Raw genomic sequence first — 20,109 nt, forward strand, 5'->3', positions numbered from 1 at the left:
CCCTTCTTGTTCAATCCCTTCAATTCCATCTTTTCCGGTCTTTAATTTTAATTTCTTCATTTTCTTTAATTGTTGTTGCTACTGAACTTATCTGGCTGTGCCCTGTACCAGTCACATGTTTAGTATCTGGAGATGTCAGGGAGTGCCTTTTGGGTTTTCAGATCTATTAAATAGTGACCCCGGGCACAACCAATAGGTCATTTTGATTCCTTCATCTGAGACACACTGTTTATTGGGTGTAACTTGTTGAGCAAGAGTGTCCTAAAAGTCACAGTTGATGTGCAAGTGGTGTAAGACATGGAGTCTTCTGTCAATTGCACCTTTTTATTTCTTTCTTGTTGTGAAAAAAAAAAGATGAAATTTAAGTTTCTCACAGTAACTATGAGTCAAGAATAACAGCTCTTATAGAAGAGGCAGGAAAGTATGAGAGAAAAAACATGCAAACATGGACAATGAAATTTAAAAGTATGACTTAATATGCAGAAAAACTGCAACTGGCATGTTATTACAGAAATATATAGAGTGTGTGTGTCAGTTATGAGTAGCCCATACCTGAACAAGAGGCTCATACAAAGATATTCCCCTTAGTCTTTGAAAATCTCTATTTTCCAGGGATGTATATGTTTGCAAAGAGGAAGGGTGAGGGACTTCAATATATTGATTTGATTTACCATTTAAATAAAAATGCTTTTTTAAATCATAACAATCAAGGAAGAAGGCAACACCATTTGGCAAACAAACAGCACATTAAGTTCACTTTGCTAGAAATGTTGATACTTTGTTCCTGTAAAAACATAATGTGTTTATTGCCAATATAGCACAGAATTCAACTTGTATAATTTGACAGTGGGGGCAGTTTTGAAGACCTCTAAAAAGACCAAGGAATATTCTCCTTGGGGAAACTTTTTTAAAAGTACTTGACACCTCAAGTGCAATCTGGTCTATTCCAAAAACTCTTATGAAGTATTTTTATGAGCTCCAGTCACGCTTGGTAGAGACGATCTAGTAGTATCCAGAAAGTGGTGAAACTCTTTCTTAGACAGGGAATGTTCTTAAACTAACATTCAAAATTATGACATAATTTTAAAAAGGGTCTCCCTGAGAATCACCTCCAGCACCTCATTAGTATGTGTGACACAGCTGCCTAAGTGTAAATGAAAGGATTGAACAACACGGATACTTACCAAGAAAAAAATTTTCAGAAAGTAATTTGAAAAAAAAAAGGAAGAAAAAATGAACGTACAGATGTGAGTGACTGGGATGGAGGTCGTCTGCCAGTAGCTTTTGGTCTGGTTGTAGTTGGATGACTGAGCTTCTCAGCAACTGGTACTACAGAGTCAAAACCTTCCAGATCTTAAAAACAAAGATCACATTGAGTCAATTCTGAGAATCGTTCTCCAAGAGAAACAATATGAACTTATACTAAAGACAAAACAAAACCCCTACCTTTGGTAAATCTCAAAGAAATTAAGTCCCCATTACATCATGTTGCTTCTGTTCTTTTTTTCAGAATTTAGATACCCTTATGTTTAAAAAAAAAATCTAGGGTAGCTGAAATCTAGGCACTTTTAACTTCTGCCATGCATGCTTATTCTTTGGATCAGTTATAATCAGGCGTGGAAAGAGTTCAGCAGACTCTGAACTCCTGTCCCCCTGTTTTATCAAATTATTGGAATATGTGATTCAAGAATAAACTCGATAAAAGAATGCATTGGCTGTGAACCAAAAACTGCAAATCCTTCATAAAATATATATACCAAAGAGTTAAATGGGATTGTATTCAGACCTGGTAAAGGAGCAATTAATCTACTGCAGATCAAGCTACGTTGATATAATACACAAGGGTAATATCCTTAAAATGACAGATAATAGAAAATAAAGACCCATTAGCTGGATAAACTGTTGCACATTAAGTAGGAGAGCCAAACAGATTTCAGGTACTTAGAGGATTTGGTGGCTGGGAGTTAAACAGGATCTACATTTTAAACCATGTATCTCTGTGGCAGTAATACCCTGGAGAATCTCCAAGGAAGGTATGTACACTACTTTCAATAACCTTCTTATGGTACTCTAAAGGTTATTTGCCTCAGAATTTTACAACATTTTAGGAATAACTCTTTCTACACACAACAAATAACTGCCCGTCCTCTAATGAACATGCCTTCAGCGCGTCTTTTGTTGGATCTTATAACCTACATCTTAGCCTTGCCACTGTGGCATGTTACACATTCTGCCACTCAGGATCTGACAGTCTAAAGTTACAAGTTCATCTTTGCAAAGCTCAGGTGATGCAATGGGCCACTGTGGAAGAGCATGGATTAAACTTTAAAAGTCCATCCAGCCAACATATATCTGAAACCTATCCTTTTGCCCTCTAGTACTGCTTTTTGTTTGGGTGTAATTTATTTTCTCTGGAAATCTTAGTTCAAATGTGGCATCTGATTTTCAGTAATACCCCACTTCTACCCAGTTTTCCAGCTGAGGTGAATAAAAACTGATGAGGTTAAGTGGCTTGCCTAAGACCACACAGTTAATAAGTTGCCCAACTTGAATTAGAACCCATGACATGTGTTTTAACCACTATACACAACTCTACCTTAAGTTTTAAAGATGGGGAATAAAGGTAAATTCTGACCCTCTTGACTACCATCTCTTCCACCACTGAACCAAGAAAACACATTGACAGTTTCACTGTTCTCTGTCTTGTGACTTTTGACCAAAGCGCCACTGTTCTCTCCTTTTTTCTTATAAAAGGTAATTAACTACTACAGGTAATTAGACTATCGTGGAAAGCAACCAATGAAAAAGGGTGATGTTATTAATTCAAAGTGCTGGTTAGTATATAAAAGGATCACACTTGAGAAGTCAGCTCTCTCCATTTTTTAAGTGTAGTACTGCTGATCCTACTCATGAATTATTATCAGACGTATGTTTCTATATTTGATCAGAGTAATTAAACATTCACATTTTGTTCATTTTAATGTAAAAACATATGGGTTAGATTCAGCAACTGAATGCATGTGTCGCTGAAGTCAGTAAAAGCTGTGAGCATCTGAATGAAGGAGACTATTAATAAAATTGGATGGGCCATATAATAGTTTTGTCCATAGTGAAACCTGACTTCTGTGAAAAGGTTCTAACAACAAGAAATAGATGGAAGGGTTTTAGCAATAGCCCAGTTTTTCAAGTTTCTCAATCTACAGCTGATTGCTAGAAAAGTAGTTCAAAATAGCCTCTACGAGAAATACAGACTATAAAAGAGAAATACAGAAGAGAGCACAGGATGGAAAGATTTAACTTCTGTTATATGCTGCCAAACTAGTGAGATTGCAAAAACCCAAATGACGCTATAAATAAAATCCTATTAAACTGTAAGTCAGAGCCCAAAGAGAAGGACCCTTACTTGTGCCAGTCTAAAATAGCAAACTCATTTATAGAACCCCCTTGCCCTTTTTTTGATCTTCTTATTTAGACTTTTTGTATCTCTTTCAAATCCTTCCCTTGCCAAGTTGATCAGATCAAGTTCAGAGGCAGACCCTAAAGTACTATTCACACAGAGAACAAATTATTTTAATAATTGATTAAATCGGTACAAGAAAAACAAAGACTGCAATTGCTCAAACTAAAGGCAGGTCTCAGTGGTAGCAGAGTTGGTGTATGAATGTACAGTGTAGAATGCTGTACAGTTAGGGTCAATTTTTTATTTACACTGCTTATTTTTCTGATTATTCTTGCCAATGAAATATAATGCTACAATGATTTTTCAATGTTCTTAGCCAGGTTTCCTCTTATATATTGTACACACATTATATAGGGGTGTGCAGAAATGACAGCATTAAATGCTAATGCAGGCATGTGATTATAAAACAATTTATATATAGCTAAGGAAGATTATATTTTGGGATTTTACATTTGAGTACAGTACACCTCCCTTGTTCTGGGAAATGTGGGATGCCATAACAGAAAAAGGAAGCAGTTACTGTATGCAAAGTCTTGCTAATTGTGCTGTAGACCATACAGCAGCCCGTGGAAGCAAACAATCAAATTCTTCTCACAAGAAGCCCTTCCCTTCTCTGGTCTGACACCAACCAAGCTCCAGGCAGTAGGCTTCACCTAAGACTCAGATGAGATAATGCCTCCAGTCTCCTAACTTCCAGGTCTCTCTCAAACTGGGTCTCAGCTTCCCCCTCCCCTCCCCTTATAGCCCCAGGTACTGCCCTGCTCTCTTAATTGGCCAAATTGGGAGCACCTGCTCTGGCACCAGGCCACTGGGCCTGTTCACTTACAGGGGCCAGCCACCCTGTGGCAGTGTACCAATGCAGCATAATCTTTTTGAAAGTGTTCTGCTTGCTGTCCAAGCCTAGTTGACAGGACCGGCTCTAGGCACCAGCAAAGCAAGCACGTGCTTGGGGCGGCACAATACCAGGGGCGGCGTCCCGGCCACCCTTTTTTTCTTGCTTGGGCAGTTGCGCTCTCGGAGCTTGGGGCGGCAAAAAACCTAGAGCCGGCCCTGATAGTTGGTTAAAATGAAAAACTCAGCTGTGCAAGAAATATTCTCAGGTAAATTGGCATGGAAATCAAGAGTAGTTTTCCCGTTACATTATCTTTTAAGGAGTGTGTGTGTGTGTAAAAATGTTACTGTTTTCAAAACAGATCCACGTGAAAAAACTTAGGGTACAAGTTTTCAGCCTGCAAGGGATTTTTTTCCCTCAAAAAGGGGGGAAAAAGGTCATTAAGCAATTTTACAATTACTGAGTTGGCAAGAAATAGGCAAGGGTTTTAAGCTTGTTTCATAAGGTTTTTCGTTTGCTCAGTTTTTTTTTCTTCTTCATATGGATTCAGCTCTTTGGTGCTTTGGAAGAAACAAGCAAAGTGATTTCACCTTGAAAATTAATAATGAAAAGTGATCAATAGATAGTAGAATCAATATTTTTAATAGTACCATGGATAGTGAAATCTTGAAAGAAAATAAACATGAAAAGTCTATGTATGGTGGATGAGGTAGAGATTAATGAAATCTGTTGCATGTTAATTAATGCAAATACAGTAAATATGGTTAATAATTGAAAAAAAAATGAAGAACCTAAGTATTGTTGAGGACTCTGAGAAAACTGACATTATTATCTATGTATTTCTATACAACAGGCCAGATTTTCCCACCCTTTACTCATCCTGAGTAGTACCTTACTTTGGGAAGGAATCCCGCATTGGTTTCTTAGAATAAGTCAGAGTAGCAGACCCCTGTCCATAGTGAAATGCAGACTGACTCCATTTGAACTCCAGTTCAGATCTGATTCATTCAATTTTATCAGGAAGGCTTCCTGTTTCTAAGTCTATTGCATTTAGAATAACATGGATTGTATGAGAGACTTCTGCCATCTCAGTCTCTTGCTTTAGGTGCAAGGATTTGGATAACAAAGGCTCCATAAGACAGTAATTAGATAACTTTCTTTTCTTAGCTGCCTTTTCAGATTTTATCCTGAATCTTGGATAGTTGAAAACTTAATGCTGAAAGTTGCCGTATGGTACCCTGCAAAGCTCTGGGTCAGTGCTCTCATCAAGTTTTTACCTTTAAAGATTCAGAAGATGCCGAGCAAGTATTTAGAGGTCAAGAAAACTGACCTAAGCTAGAAAAAATGGGTATGTTGCTTTTAGACAACTCAACACATATGGAGAGTGGTTTATATTTCTGTTTTACCACATTTTCCTTGCCCTGAAGGGCTAGGGAGTTAATTAATTATTTCATGGACTATTATTATCTCTCTGATTACAATATTGACAATTCAAGGCTATGGTTATGGGTAATCCTCAGTTAGCTAACATAAATATTACAGCTTAATGCATTTCTGCAATTCTATTAATTCTGGCAGCTTTGTATAACTGTGTTAGAATGAATAAGTACAGCATTGTGTTGGGGGATGCCAGCTGAAGGTGGATTTCTCTTTTCACTACAACTCTCATTTTGCCCTCAGCATCTGGTATTCAGTGAAGTACTACTTTTCCTAAGTTTTACAGATAAGGTTGCCAAGGAACAAGGGGGTCTAGTTATTTGCCTGAAGTCACAAAATGAGCTAATGGCTTACCCGGGATTTAAACACAGGACTATGTGTTTCATAACTCTTTCTTCAAGGGTTCTCTAACTTTTTACATAATGTGGACCATATCTTATTATGGAAATCATTTCACTGCCACTTCCCCTCCCATCCACAATCACACTGACCACCTCCCCTCCCATTTATGAATGTATATCAGCACTGTGGCAACTAGATATTCATTACGAGGAAAAGAGCTTTTTAGGGTATTTTTAACTGTCTTAATGCAATTTAGCATGTGGAAAAAAAGGAGGAGAGCTGGCAGCATGTGCCAGTCAGCTCTCCATCACTCACTAGCAGGTGTTCCTCAGACCATACTTTGAGAACTACTGATTTACTATCTTTCAAGATCATATCTCCCCACAGCTCTGAAAAAAGAGCTTTCTTCTGTTACCTTATAGAATATCTCTTAATAAATCTCATGCCAGTGCTACATTTTTCAGCAGCAATCAATGAGTACTTAGGTGTCTTCTGTTAGTAATATTAGAGATAGCTAAGATCCGACAGAGCAAAGGGTATAAAAAGACAGGATAAACATTGAAACAGATTGTGTCCTCTTAGATGCATGCATGAACTGTGCGCGCAGTGTTGCCAACTCTCATGATTTTGTCACGAGTCTCATGATAATTATTGTTTTCCTTAAAGCCCCAACTCCTGGAGTCATGTGGATTTGTGATTATTTTAGCCTTCATTCTTAAAGTAAAAGTAAGTTTCTAGCTCTTGTTGCTATGAAGAAAGCTTCAAAGTGTGACTCTCAGTGAAGGCTCAAAAAGCAGCAGGCATATAAAAAACCACACCAAATGTATCATTTGTACATAATCTCATGATTTTAAAGCCAAACTCATGATTTTTGGTGAGCTTGACTCATGATTTTTGAACATTTGGGGTTGGCAATACTGTGCATGTGCAGTCCATTATTTACTGGGAAGTACAGAGACTACTATTTTGTGTGGATTATTGCGTGATTCTGCTGTATATATTTTAACAGTATTTACTGGCAGATTACAGTTTAAATGACATAGTTCAAATCCATAAGACTTTCAATATCAGATAATTTTTAAAAGGTCAAATTTTGGGTTTTAAAAGACTTCACTGTATTCTTTTAAAAATGTATATAATAATTTCTAACTCAAACATGAGAGAGTCCTCTACATTCATTATTGATTGAAATTATTCTGTAATTCTTTGAAAACAAAATTAGAGCTTTATCCTTTAAATTACCAAATTTGCTAAAAGTTTTCTTTTGTCAATCTACTAGCCCTCAAAAATTATCATTGTTATAAAATAGATCATATTTCTGAGGGCTAGTAGATTGACGTTTATTGGTCCAGGATCTAGGAACTATGGGTGGAATTTTAAAGAAAAAATGCCTTACCTTGTACTAGTACTTTGCCATATATATAAGGTGTGAATTTAAACCACTATAGTTATACCAGTATAACTTCCCCTGGTGGCACTCTTATTCCAGTTGTGGTGGTTTGGGAGACCTGTCTATCTACACTGTATGAATTCTGTTTGATGCTATGGCCCCTCTGTATGTTTATGCCCATATGGCTGACTTTGCCATCTTCTTGCATCATATTTCTTGTGGTAGGGAGCGGGGGACTGGCGTGAGGGTGTCTGCTTCTGAAGGGGACAATCATTGAGGAGCATCAACAACTGAATAAGTCTACCCTAACAGAACAATGGGGTTGTTGCAATCCAGGTGAAAAACCAGTTCTTTCCAACTTGTGTGTAGAATGGAAGGAAAAAAAGAGCAAAGAACCAAGATATTAGCCCTGGCTTTTAAAACAACAGAGAGTGGGAGGGTCAGAAATGCAAAAGGAGCTTGGGCAGGAGTGGAAGGAGTCTCTATGATTTCAGAAGAGAAGCTTCAGCAGGACGAGTGAGGTCCAGGAGAGGGGACGTGAAACTCTAAAAAACACTGACCAAATCTCTAAGAATGCTCAAGAGTGTTGAGGAAATTGAGGCAAAGAATTTCGCACAGGGAATCTTAGTTTGCATGGATCTGTATATATCTTTTGTGCTGTATAAAGTAAAGAGTGAATGATTTAGAAATCCGAAGTCAAGGGCAAAGCTACACTTAGCACGCTCCATCAGCGCAGCTTCACCACTGTAGCACTTTAATGAAAAGGCTCTGCCCCGACAGAAGAGAGCTCTCCCCCGACAGAAGAGAGCTCTCCCACTGGTGTAGTTAATCCACCTCCCCAAGAGGGGGTAGCTATGTCAATGGGAGAAGCTCTCCCACCAACGTAGTGCTGTCTATGCGGGGCGTTATGTCACTCAGGGGTGTGAAATATCCACACCCCTGAGCAACTTTAGTTATACAGGTATAGGTCTGTAGTGTAGACCTGGCCTAAGACAATCAAGTCTCCCTGAAGGGTTAAATTATAAACTAGAGTACCCATGAGGATTGAGCTCTGGGAAAAGGGTGTGCTTGAGCTCCTGGGAAATCTTGGGAGCCCAGGGTGGCTGGACCACAGTGTCCCACTTCCAAGAAGGGTATCAGAGAGTCCAAGCCCCAGGAGGTCTGTAACACTGGTATAAGAGTGCCTTTTTCTGCTTTAGCTTATGTTGCTTTGGAAGTGGTTTAAGCTCAGCTGAAACAGGCTACTTTTATTTTGGAATAAGAGCATCCACAGATGGAAATATATATATTATCCTAGTATAACTGGAAACATTTCCCATGCAGGCAAGCCCTTAGTGACTTAGGTACGTGATCTATTGAAAGTCAATGGGTGTTTTTGACAACCTCACTTTATATATTTTACTTCAGACTAGATAACAGCTCAAAGATGTTACTAAATGGTCCTTCTGTTGTGTAATATGTAATGATGCCACAATGAAATGTATGTATTATACTTTATGGTGGCACCATTTGAATATAAAGACCAGATAAACAGAAACCAGGTGTTGACTGATAGTGCATGCATAAAATATATACATCAGATAACCCAATAAAATCCCATAGAGAGGGGTTATAAGAAATTGTAATGATTATATTTCTGTTGCAATATTATAGTGCAATATTTTCCATCACAGTCCACTATCTACCCATTTGCAATTAGAAAATATCTATCACCAAAATGCACAACAGTAGTTCCACAGAATGCATGCTATTCATTCTTAGCTAAGGTAAATGTCAGGATAGAAAAGAGATGGAAAAACGCCTTACCCTCATCAAGTGAAGAAGAGTTACCCATGGTAAAGAGATGTAAATGGGAAAAGCTTGATGAAATATGAGTGGAAAGGAAAAGAAAGGCATCACTAAAAATAGGGGGGAAGGAAAAAAAAAAAGAAGTGAGGAGGAAAGGGGAATGGTTTGTTTTTCATGTCCCTTACTGTAACTATAACTAAAATATTATACTTTGTAAGCAAGATGGTAATAGCTGTAAAACCAGTACTCCACTTTACTGAACTGAATTAAAAAGACAGCCATAAAATCAAACAAAGTCCATTAACTAGTATCTCACAGTTCATTATGACTGTAGATAAGCAATTTATTTTGCATACCCTGGGGGCTTGTTTTCACTAGCAAATTACATCAAGTTGGAATATGACCCTGAGGAGTCGTGTTAAGATGATCCTGACCACAACTTTTCAGTCTGTATAGAGAGGGACAAGACATGTAATGGATAAAACCAAATGAGCCTAGGGTTTATCAATGACCATCTAACTCCATGTAGAACATGATGTGTCCCTGAGTATACAGACTGCAAAGTAGCGGTCAGCATCAAGTTAGCTAACTTCTCAAGGTTAACTTCCAATTCAATACAATTTGCCAGTGAAGACGAGCCCCTTTGCTCTTTTGCATCTATTTAAAATTAACTTTCTGACATACAACATTATCTGAATTGTACAATATCAATCTAGTGAAGCTCAAGCAATGGCAATTCAGTTATAATTTGTGTGCTAATACTCAACACCCCTCTGACATAGAGTATAGCAGAACCTTACTGACAGTGGGAGTGCTGCAGTGCAGATTAGAAAGGCTTCAAAATTTCCAGTGCCAGGGGGCCAGGACAGTGCTGAAGCACCACCTTGTGCACTAACACTTAGTAGCATCATGAAACCAAGCTAGGCCCCATATGATTGGCTACTGCTGGTGCTCCTCCTCCTCCTGCTGCAGGGGGTTCTCAGAGCCCCAGAACAGCTCTATTTAGGCTATCGTAGAAATGGAAAGTAACCAGTGACCGAGATTACAGTGAAATGGGTATGCAAGAGCTGTTAGAAAGGCCACTTCGGTTCCCTCCTCTTCAAAGACTACTCCTGCAACAGCTACTGCCTCTGCTTGCATGCTTTCTACAGTACTGAGCCCTACCGTGGGTCTGTGCTGAGAAGAAGATGGTACTTAGATCCACCTCCTTCTCACTTTATTGGAAGCAAAAGGGGAAAAGGAGGCAGCTGGGGGCTGCCCTCTCCCCTCACAGCTCATCAGCATGCAGGGTAAATCCTGCCTTAGTGACCACCTCTGAAGACAGACCACCTGTCACACACGACTACTTGCAGAAGCCGCAGAATGCTCCCACTCTCCGGTGTGCAAACCTTTGAAGAGAGACCACCTCTTACCAGTGACCACTTTTGCTAACTTCCAGGAGTGATCCCTCTTGGCAGGTTTTACTGTATTATAAAGTTAAGGCAGTTTTGGCAATGTTCACTACCTTTCACGTATCCCAATTTAATTCACTCTGACCTCGTGCTGCCCAATCAGTCAGTGCTTTTAAATCCATCTCTCAATTCTCTAACATTTTTACTAACAATTTATTATCAACAAAATCTCACCAATTTACTGACCCTTCCTCTCGTGAACGATTAATAAATCTATAAAATAACACTGATCCACAGTAAACCCTGGGGAGGTAATCCCTCTCCATTGCAAGGAGCAGTCATTCACTGCTACTCATTTTAGCTTACAAAATTTTAATCCATCACAGAACTTTGCCCTCTACAAGGTGGCTTTTTATTTCCTTGATCAATAGCTTTTTGAAAATCCAAGTAAATTATGATCACTGGGTCACCTTTCACTCCCAAGTTAATACTTTTTTCTATGAACTCTAATGGGCTAGAAAGACATGTGGTGTAGATGTCATGCTCGTTTGACCCTATCAGGTTATACTTATCTAAGTATACTTTCCTTTATCCAATAAATTTACCTAAGTGTTCACACTATTCTATCCTTAGACTCATTTAGTTCTTTCCATTAAAGTTACTAGCAGCTCAGTGGCTAAAACCTTATGCAATGTTTTGCAAATGTGATTTGTTTATTTTTGTGTGCATTGTCGTTGGGTGATCTTTGTATTTGCTTCTGTTCTCCCTACCAGTTCCACCTCAAAAAATAAAAATATCTGAAATGATTCTGGAAGAGAACAGGGATTGTTCTTAAGCAACATTTACTAGTTATCCCATGATAACATTTTTTAAAATCTGTGCTTTTATCACATCGCACTTTTAGCACATCGCAGTGCTAGGATACTTATATCACACCATGCTATTTGGTGTATATTTCCCTTCTAGTACACAGCGGCCTACAGGCTTTGAACTAAATTTATAAACATTAATATTAAATGCTGAAATTGATTGCATTTCCACATCACACTGTTGGCTTTAACATAATATTAATCAGAAAACATCATAATATACACCTGTAAAACAGGTTTCAGAGCGGTAGCCGTGTTAGTTTGTATCAGCAGAAAGAACGAGGAGCACTTGAGGCACCTTAGAGACTAACAAATGTATCTGAGCATAAGCTTTCGTGGGCTAAAGCCCACTTCATCAGATGCATCAGTGGAAAATACAGGAGGAAGATATATATATATATACACACACACAGAGAATATATATATATATATATATACACACACACACACACAGAGAACATGAAAAAATGGGGGTTGCCATACCAACTCTTAACAAGACCAATGGATTAAGGTGGGCTATTATCAGCAGGAGAAAAAAAACTTTTCTAGTGATAATCAGAATGGCCCATTTCAAACAGTTGACAAGAAGGTGTGAGTAACAGTAGGGGGAATATTAGCATGGGGAAATAGTTGGGGAACTGTAAAACAGTTCATGCAATTTAATTGCAATGTGTTTTGCTACGTTCACCTTCATTAAAAATAAAAAAAAATACTGTTTACTCCTTTAGAACAAGTTTGCTGTCATAGAACACACTGACAGCAACAAATTCAAAAAGCGGATACATGAATACTGAGAGCAATAATCAAGGTCATCTTCATAAAACTAAGAAAAATTATTTGTGTTCACTTTCTATATTTTAAATTATATATAAAAGTTTTCCTTTAAAGTCTGGAGAAAAGGCAGACTGGTTGCTGAAAGTATAATATTCTACCAAAATGTGTTAATATTAATGTGTTCTATGAAAAAAAACAAAACATCAAATTAACTTTATATGCTACTAATGAGTTCTAGTAATGCTTACATTCAGGGTACAAAGATTCTGCCTCTTACAAAAACATGCCTGCTGCCGCACAGTTGTTACTAAATTGAGTGACTGGAGCAGATGTCGTTGGAATACTTTCACATACAAATGACTCTGTCCCTGGGTTTGCTTTCAGAAATAAAGAAGAGTCAGAACACCTCACTTTCAATGCCTCAGTTACAACAACATCCTGCTCAACAAACATCTCTTATGGATTTCAAGCTTAGCAATGGAAAAAAAAAATAAGAAAAACAATCCAATCTTTAACTTTACTTCTATTCAAGGTGACTCAGTGATTCAACTGTACGTATTTTAGGGATATCGATTATTATCTTAACTGCAGTCGAGTTCATGTTCATTTTAAAATTGGAACAGACACTTCCTTTAATACTTTTTCAGCAAAATGGATTTTTTAAAAGCAGTCTCTATTTCCCTTGTATTTGAAATGTAAAGATTATTGGTAACTACACCACAATGTAAACCTTAACACATTACAAATATATAATATGCATTAATCTTCACCTTACCAAAACATAGTACAATTATTCATTTGGCCTAGCCAATTATTTCAGGCTTTTAACAATAAAATCAATTTCCCATGCCAAAAAATGTAAGTTTCATATTTCTCTGTTCTCTTAAAATAAAGTTTATGCAAGGAACGTATGATTAACCTTGCATTTAAAATTTACTATGAACCCATTAACTGCTTCTTGGAGCAGAGCAAGTACCACTAAAATGCAGATATCTACACCATAACTTTGTTAGAGGAACAACAAAAATATGTCAACTTACCAATGTCACTGCTTCTTTCTGAGGAGTCCTTCTCCAAGGTTCCGGATACTGTACTGCCCACTAACTCTATTTTTGTACTATCATTCCTACGGTGAGAAAAAAAAGAGGAGACATTTATTAGAGTTTGTCTGTGTGTTACAATAAATTGCCAGCTTGCAATTAATAAAAAGAGAGGGGATGTGTTCCTCTTGTGTAGCACTGAGTTATAGCAACCTGTCACAGAGAGCCATCTCTAGTAAGCAGACATACTGCATGGATTAACCTTATCTCATTTCTCTTTAACACCTGTCAAAAAGCTATTTTAGACACAGTAGTGTCCTAAATTATTCCTCAAATGTTCACAGCATCTCAACATGAAGGAAATCTAAGGGCAAAGGGCTACCCTTCAACAGCTTATTCTTAGTTGCTTACAATTAATAATTGGTGCCTAGATATTATGGATAGGTGAACCAGAAATCTGCAGATAAATGGATGAAGAGAAAAAATGTCAAGCTGGAATAATGGGATCCAGCAGTGCTCCGTTCTGTTCATAGAAGCAGCTTCCTCACCATGATAAGTGCTTACCACTAGAAAATGAAGATTTTTGTACATATTACCCATCATTATACTAAGAAATCCCTTTCTATGGTTTCAAGGATGTCTCCCAACCCAGCAGAGCGAAAACTTCTTCACCATAGAAAAATGACAGAGGAATGGTGATACTTTATATAGGGGGGACAGAAATTTTTAAGAGCAACAGAGATTCAGCCACGAGTAACCCTGTTTTTGTTCCATGCAAAAGCTCACATAATACATACAAGTTTATCAAAGCAATATGACCACTCAGACAGAATAAAATGGGATCAGCGGTAGGAGCACATGGTTAAACTGCACAGGTCACACACAAAACATCCTTGTGAAAATTTACTATGAGATTTCAAGACAGCTTCAGTTCACTTAATGGAATAAAAATGTGTATTATAGTCATGAAATATTTATCCCGTTTCATGGCCAGCCTCACAATACTGTATAATTCTCACCATACATACATAAACAGTATTATCTATACAGTGTTATTGTGCACATATCTTTGCACACTGGGCAAAATGTGCCAAATATATAACTGTCCCTGCAACTAGTGACCTAGATATTTAGCGTTTCTTAAAGTAGTGCTATTAGCTATTAATACGTTAGAAATAAAGCATGCCACAATTGCTAACTGTTTTACCACTCACTATTTTATCAGCTAATTTAAACTAATGGGTTATCCAGGATCACTTTTGTATCCTGTTATGCCTATTTGTAAGGACATTTTAGAGGAATAAGGCTTGACATTCGTATGATCAAATCTATAAAATAGTCTTTTAATTATTTGGATAATTCAGAAACTTGGAAAATTAGGGTAAAATGATGTTTTTGTTAAATGTAATTTACAGGATATGTTTGGTTATTTCTTTTTACAATCATTTCAGTATAATAAGCTAATTCATATTTTGAAAGTACCTTCTGGTATCTTATTCTGAGATCTGTAAGACTCAGGCCAATTACAATATCAAATAAAAATAGAACTCCTACAGAAATTTTGCAGATTCTAAGGGAAAAATCCTGTAGATTTTAATAAAATTCCCCTTAGATTTCTGTTGCTGTTGGTTAGCAACGGCATCCTTATTCTAGTGTGTGTCAAGAGTCTTGCATTCATGGGTTTCAGTGGGCTGTTTTTATATTTTGTAATAAAAATCAGTTTCTTCAGTTAAATAAATAATTTTCTTTTGGAGGCTGGATAGGGCTTCAAGGACTGTGGGTTGGGTACCAAGAAGGCCCTGCAACTAGTTTGGATGTGGGGCAAAGCTGCAACTGACCTGTCCCCAGACATAATGGTTTATTTGGGCATGCTCCACTATTGGTAATTACACCAGTTACCAGTAATTCAATTTTCTAGTGTAGACAAGGCACATACTATCTGTTGAGATGTCTCTTTTGAAACCAGGGTTTTGCCCTGTTTTTCTGAGATACGTTCATCTGAAGCAATCTTTTTCACTTTCATCTATTGGAGATTAAGTGCATTACAAAAGATTGGTGTTGCTTTTTGAAGGAATAGAAGGCTATACAAATGGCAAAAGGTCAGTGCCAGCAATTGAGCATTTAAGGTATGAGCAACTTGGGGTGCTGGGGATGCGGCAGCACCTCTTGGGCTTGAAGCAGTAATAACCATATATATGGTTTACGCTTTCAGCACCTCCACTATAATTTATAAATTGTTCTAGCACCCCTGTGAACAACCCTATAATAAACTTGTATGTGTGTGATAGACAAATTCTGTTCATTGGGAACATTTTTAAGATATGGAGTCTTGAAGGACATTTAGCATTCCTTAAGACAGCGGTGTTAAGTATCCTTTTAGGATCCAACATCAAGTTCAGCCTCAGTATCCTTCAGCCCTAAAATCGTAATAGTTTACAACCCCAACCCAAACCTCTCTCAGAACACTTCCAATTAACATTCTTTCTTCGCCATTAAACACATCTTGGCAAAGAGGTCCAGGGGAGGTACAGTGAAGACAGTTTTTGGGATTACCACCAGAATACTGTTACGTTGTTATACATTTCTTCCGGTGATTAAAAAAGAGAGGGAATTTTATTGATCAAGTAGATCATTCTGAACATCCTCATTTATCATCAGCATTTTACTAATCCAGTGTGATAGGAATGTCTTAATTTCTCTTGCTTCCTCACCCACAGGGATGTCCTGACAACTTAATATTTCATAATATGATCTTGTTTTCCAGATCATCAACTGGGTTTTTTGTCTTTTTACATTCTGATCTATGTATCCAATTTTTTGTAATTTCTTCCAGTTTTCAACAAAACTTGCCAGACTTCTTATCCATTACAGCATTTTTAGTCTGAACAGTTCTAATAGCTAATCCCATGTTCATGCTTATAAATCTGGCATCATTAACTAAATCCAAACCATCCTTTGCCAGATTAGACCACCAGAAGCAGACAGGTGGTATGTGCTTGTATCTGCTACTGAAAAGTAAGGAGCAAAATGCTAAGTCTTTAGAAGATCATGGGGCAGTATCAACTTAAACACATTTTTCTGTACTTTTAAAAAAACCAATTACTATTACAAGTAACACCTACTCCCATAAGAGATTAGAGGATTACATATTTCTCTCTTTTTTCTGTGTTACATTATGTACTGGACAGCACTTTCAATCCAGTTTCACTGTTTACCCTTCTGTAGGTCTTTCAAACAGCTAATGGGGAAACATAAACATTCTTAAACATAGAAACATGAGATTGTATGTACGTATTAATTATTTTCTTTAGTGTTATGTTCAAGCACCTCCCATGTATAGTCAGGTGGGGAGAGATAGACATGTCCCAAGCACTTCAGTAAGACTTCAAAAACTGAGAGGGGTCAAGGGCAGGTATAGCATCTTAAATGACTTTTTAATTGACTAGATTTCAATAAAGAGTGTCCTTCTATAGGCTATTATTAGACGAATGAAGGGAAGCATGATCTATGGGTCCTATTCTATTCAGGTTCTTAACCTGCCCTTATCAAGGTAGTATATGATCACCTAAAGTTAAAGAGAAGGACTGAGAGTCAAGACATCTACATTGTATTCTTGTCTGTGCCACGGACATTGTGTGACCATGAGTAAGTCATTTAACTCCTGCATCCTCTGTTCCCCCACTTGTAAAATTGAGTCAATGATACTGATCTATCCCTCCAGTGTGTTGCAAAACTTAATCAAAGCTTGTAAAGGACATTGAACAGCCACTTATGGAGGCTATACATTATTTTGCAAGTAGCATTCTAGAGTAGTACCTTGAGTAAGTCATTGTGTAATCAAAACACATTCTGTAACCCAGTTTGCAACATGCTTAGACTTGCACTACAATAGCCAGGGAAAATGGACTGAAATCAAATCAAATTTCTAGGCACTACAGTGTTTAAGAGGGGAGCATCCTGGCTAATATTATTCACTATTATATTTAGCTACCCAGGAGAGTAGAAAGGGCCACGCAGTGACCATGGCTAATCTAGAGTTGTTGGTCTTGTAACTTGAGTTAACAGAGTGCCAATTAACTTGAGTTAACTAACTTGATTGTACATGCTAATATAGACACTCCACAAACTTTACATCAGGAATAAACATCTTCAGGTGTCTAATTGACAATCAATTCAATTGAGTTACAATAAAACCAGAAGCGCTAGTCTAGGTAAAACCAGTGTGACAGAGTGATGATACAGTATCTAACCAAAGGGCTTTAATATTATTATTTCAAAGAAAGTTAGAATTGGAAATGAACTGTAACATCAATAGAAAACCTACACTCTGTGAATTTGCAACTTTTAACAATACCTTGTATGCGTCACAGGCACAGCTGGTCTTTCCGGTCGTCTTGGGGGCAATGCACCAGGTCTGTTCAGAGAGTTTGCTTTGGGTGGTCGAGGTTTCTTCGGAGGTATCGCAGGAACCGAAGGCTTGTGCAAATCTACCAGTTTTTGCTCTCTTTCTGGTCTTTCTTTAAATCAATTTCCCCCCAAAAAAGAACAAAGACCTTATTAAGTGGAATTCACTGGCACACATTGATTTACAATGTACAGAAGCTATGAATGTTAGTTAAACCATATCTAAGAAATAAGTGTGCATTCTTCACTGTTCTGCCTTATTTCACTCTTTTCTGAGAATAAAATGTTTATACCAGTTTTGTGCTAAACACATTTCAATAGTTTGAATTTGCATTAAACCTACTCTTGGCTGACATGTGTAGACAGTGTATGAATCTGAGTGTAATTTCTGATTTTAATAATTAAAAAAACGTATTGATTATCTAAATAACTATTAAAATAAGAAGACAAGAGAATTACACATCATATAGAAATATTTTTTCCAAGCCCACCTTCATACTAATTTTTACTCTGTGAGATAATACTCAGTTAGAAGAGCACAAAAATAAGGATAATTTTGTGTATTCTTAATGCTCTGCTGAAGCATGCAAATATCTTCTTTTGAAAATGTATTCGGCACGTATTTAATACAAATATATTTAAATAAAAAATGAATCAGCTTAAGATACTAGGGTCAAAATATAACAACGTGGGGGCCAACATTTAGACACCCAGATTCATATTTAGTCATCTAAATAGAAGTGGCCTGATTTTTTTTTACAAATTTGGGCAATTGGATCCACAGGAAGTAAGTACCTCTCAAAAAGGACTTAAATATGGATGTAGGTACCTAATATTTGGGATTCCAAGTTTAAAAAGTGGTTAGTTTGAATTTAAACTCATTACTTTTCATAGGAAATTCTACAATCTTTAACATGCCAATGCTTGCTATTGCTAGGATGTACATAGAGCACATACAAACAGCTTGAATGGTCCCATTATAAAATATGCTGAAAATGCACATTGTAAAATGTAGCTAAACACTTTTAACACTCCAGATTACTTGGATGAAACCTTGGCTCCATTGAAGTCAGTGGCAAAACTCTCACACCTTGTCTCTCATAATATACCAAACCCATCAGTGACAAGATGGTCTACAGTATGTTGTGAATACACACAGGAATCCCTATGGCATACACTTAAGAATATTACACAGAGCCAAGCTATCTCTTCATAAGTTTTAGGATACTAGGTTTGAAGGAATCATGGACCACAAAAACAGCCATTGGCAATTTGTCTTTGTTGGTAATAGTTGCAGGGAAAAAAATTAAATAAATTCCAACATAAAAATGTGTTCAAAGGTCTGATTTCAACTCACAAAAGCAGTGGCATTCAAGCCCTGGAGACCAATTTATTGCTGTGTTGTCTAAGTGATGCAAAATGTTATAAACCATTTGTATTTCACAGGCATATTTGAATGGGCTAGTGATTTAGGATAAGCATAGTATCAGCCAAGTTATAAAATTTATAAAAAGAACAAAACATCCACAGAATACACTTAATTAAATCTATCTACTGACTGGAAAATGAAAACTTGAATCAACCTCCTCCTCTATTCATCACTTTGCAAACAGCAGACATAGAAGCACATTTCATACCTTTCTCCTCTGTTCGATTAGGAAGACATTCTGGCCTTTCAGGAGGTACCTTTTTGATTTCATGTTTTCTGTCTGTGGTACCTGTCAAAGAAAGGAAAATTCAGGATTCTGCAAAAAGGTATCTGCAAACAAACCAAGCAAAAAGATATACATTTAAATTTGTCCCCCTTTATTTTGATTTTTTGATTCCCCAATTTTGAAATTTTCACACTTAAACTAAAAATTAGACCATTTTCAATTAAAATTATTTACGTCACAAAAGCATGCAAAATGTCATGATTGTGTAGTCTTTGCAACCAAGTTACATGATTTCCAAAACATCTCAGGAGAGCAGGCACTTGCAAAATGGAAGTGTAGAATATTTTGTGAAATGTGCAAACAATTGTTCCATTCCAAATATCAGGGAGTCAGAAAATTAAATTTTACAATCCTTTAACTCTGTATTATTGTTAGACTCAAAAATAATTCAATGGGGAGGAAAGTTCAGAGAGTAAGTCAATTAAATGGGACTTTTTGATGCTAAGAAAATAATTCCACATAGTTAGATATCAAATTTATTAATTTAGTTGCTGTCTGCATAATAATACTTAGCACAAATAAAGTACTGTTTGTGTTTTAAAGTAGTTTTGAACATGATTCACAGCTAAAGGGGGTATATATACTCTCCGGCCACCCAGCTCTGAAGGCAGTGCAGAAGTAAAGGTGGCAATACCACGACCCCCCCCCACAATAATCTTGCAACCCC

At 37.1% G+C, this 20,109-nt stretch overlaps 1 protein-coding gene across 4 annotated transcripts in view; it reads right to left on the bottom strand.

The window, feature by feature from the left end:
* The window catches only part of SH3KBP1 (SH3 domain containing kinase binding protein 1), a 363,156-nt gene that overhangs the window by 13,713 nt on the left and 329,334 nt on the right, over window positions 1–20,109 (bottom strand). For all 4 annotated transcript variants that reach the window (XM_074967845.1, XM_074967825.1, XM_074967818.1 and 1 more), the window contains 4 exons: window positions 19,365–19,445; window positions 17,678–17,840; window positions 13,324–13,409; window positions 1,244–1,353 (listed from right to left, as the gene is read on the bottom strand). In XM_074967845.1, the coding sequence (XP_074823946.1) occupies window positions 1,244–1,353; window positions 13,324–13,409; window positions 17,678–17,840; window positions 19,365–19,445 (440 nt within the window). The remainder of the gene's footprint in view (window positions 1–1,243; window positions 1,354–13,323; window positions 13,410–17,677; window positions 17,841–19,364; window positions 19,446–20,109) is intronic.

Source organism: Natator depressus, chromosome 1, assembly GCF_965152275.1.
Source record: "Natator depressus isolate rNatDep1 chromosome 1, rNatDep2.hap1, whole genome shotgun sequence".
NCBI classification, from domain to species: domain Eukaryota; kingdom Metazoa; phylum Chordata; order Testudines; family Cheloniidae; genus Natator; species Natator depressus.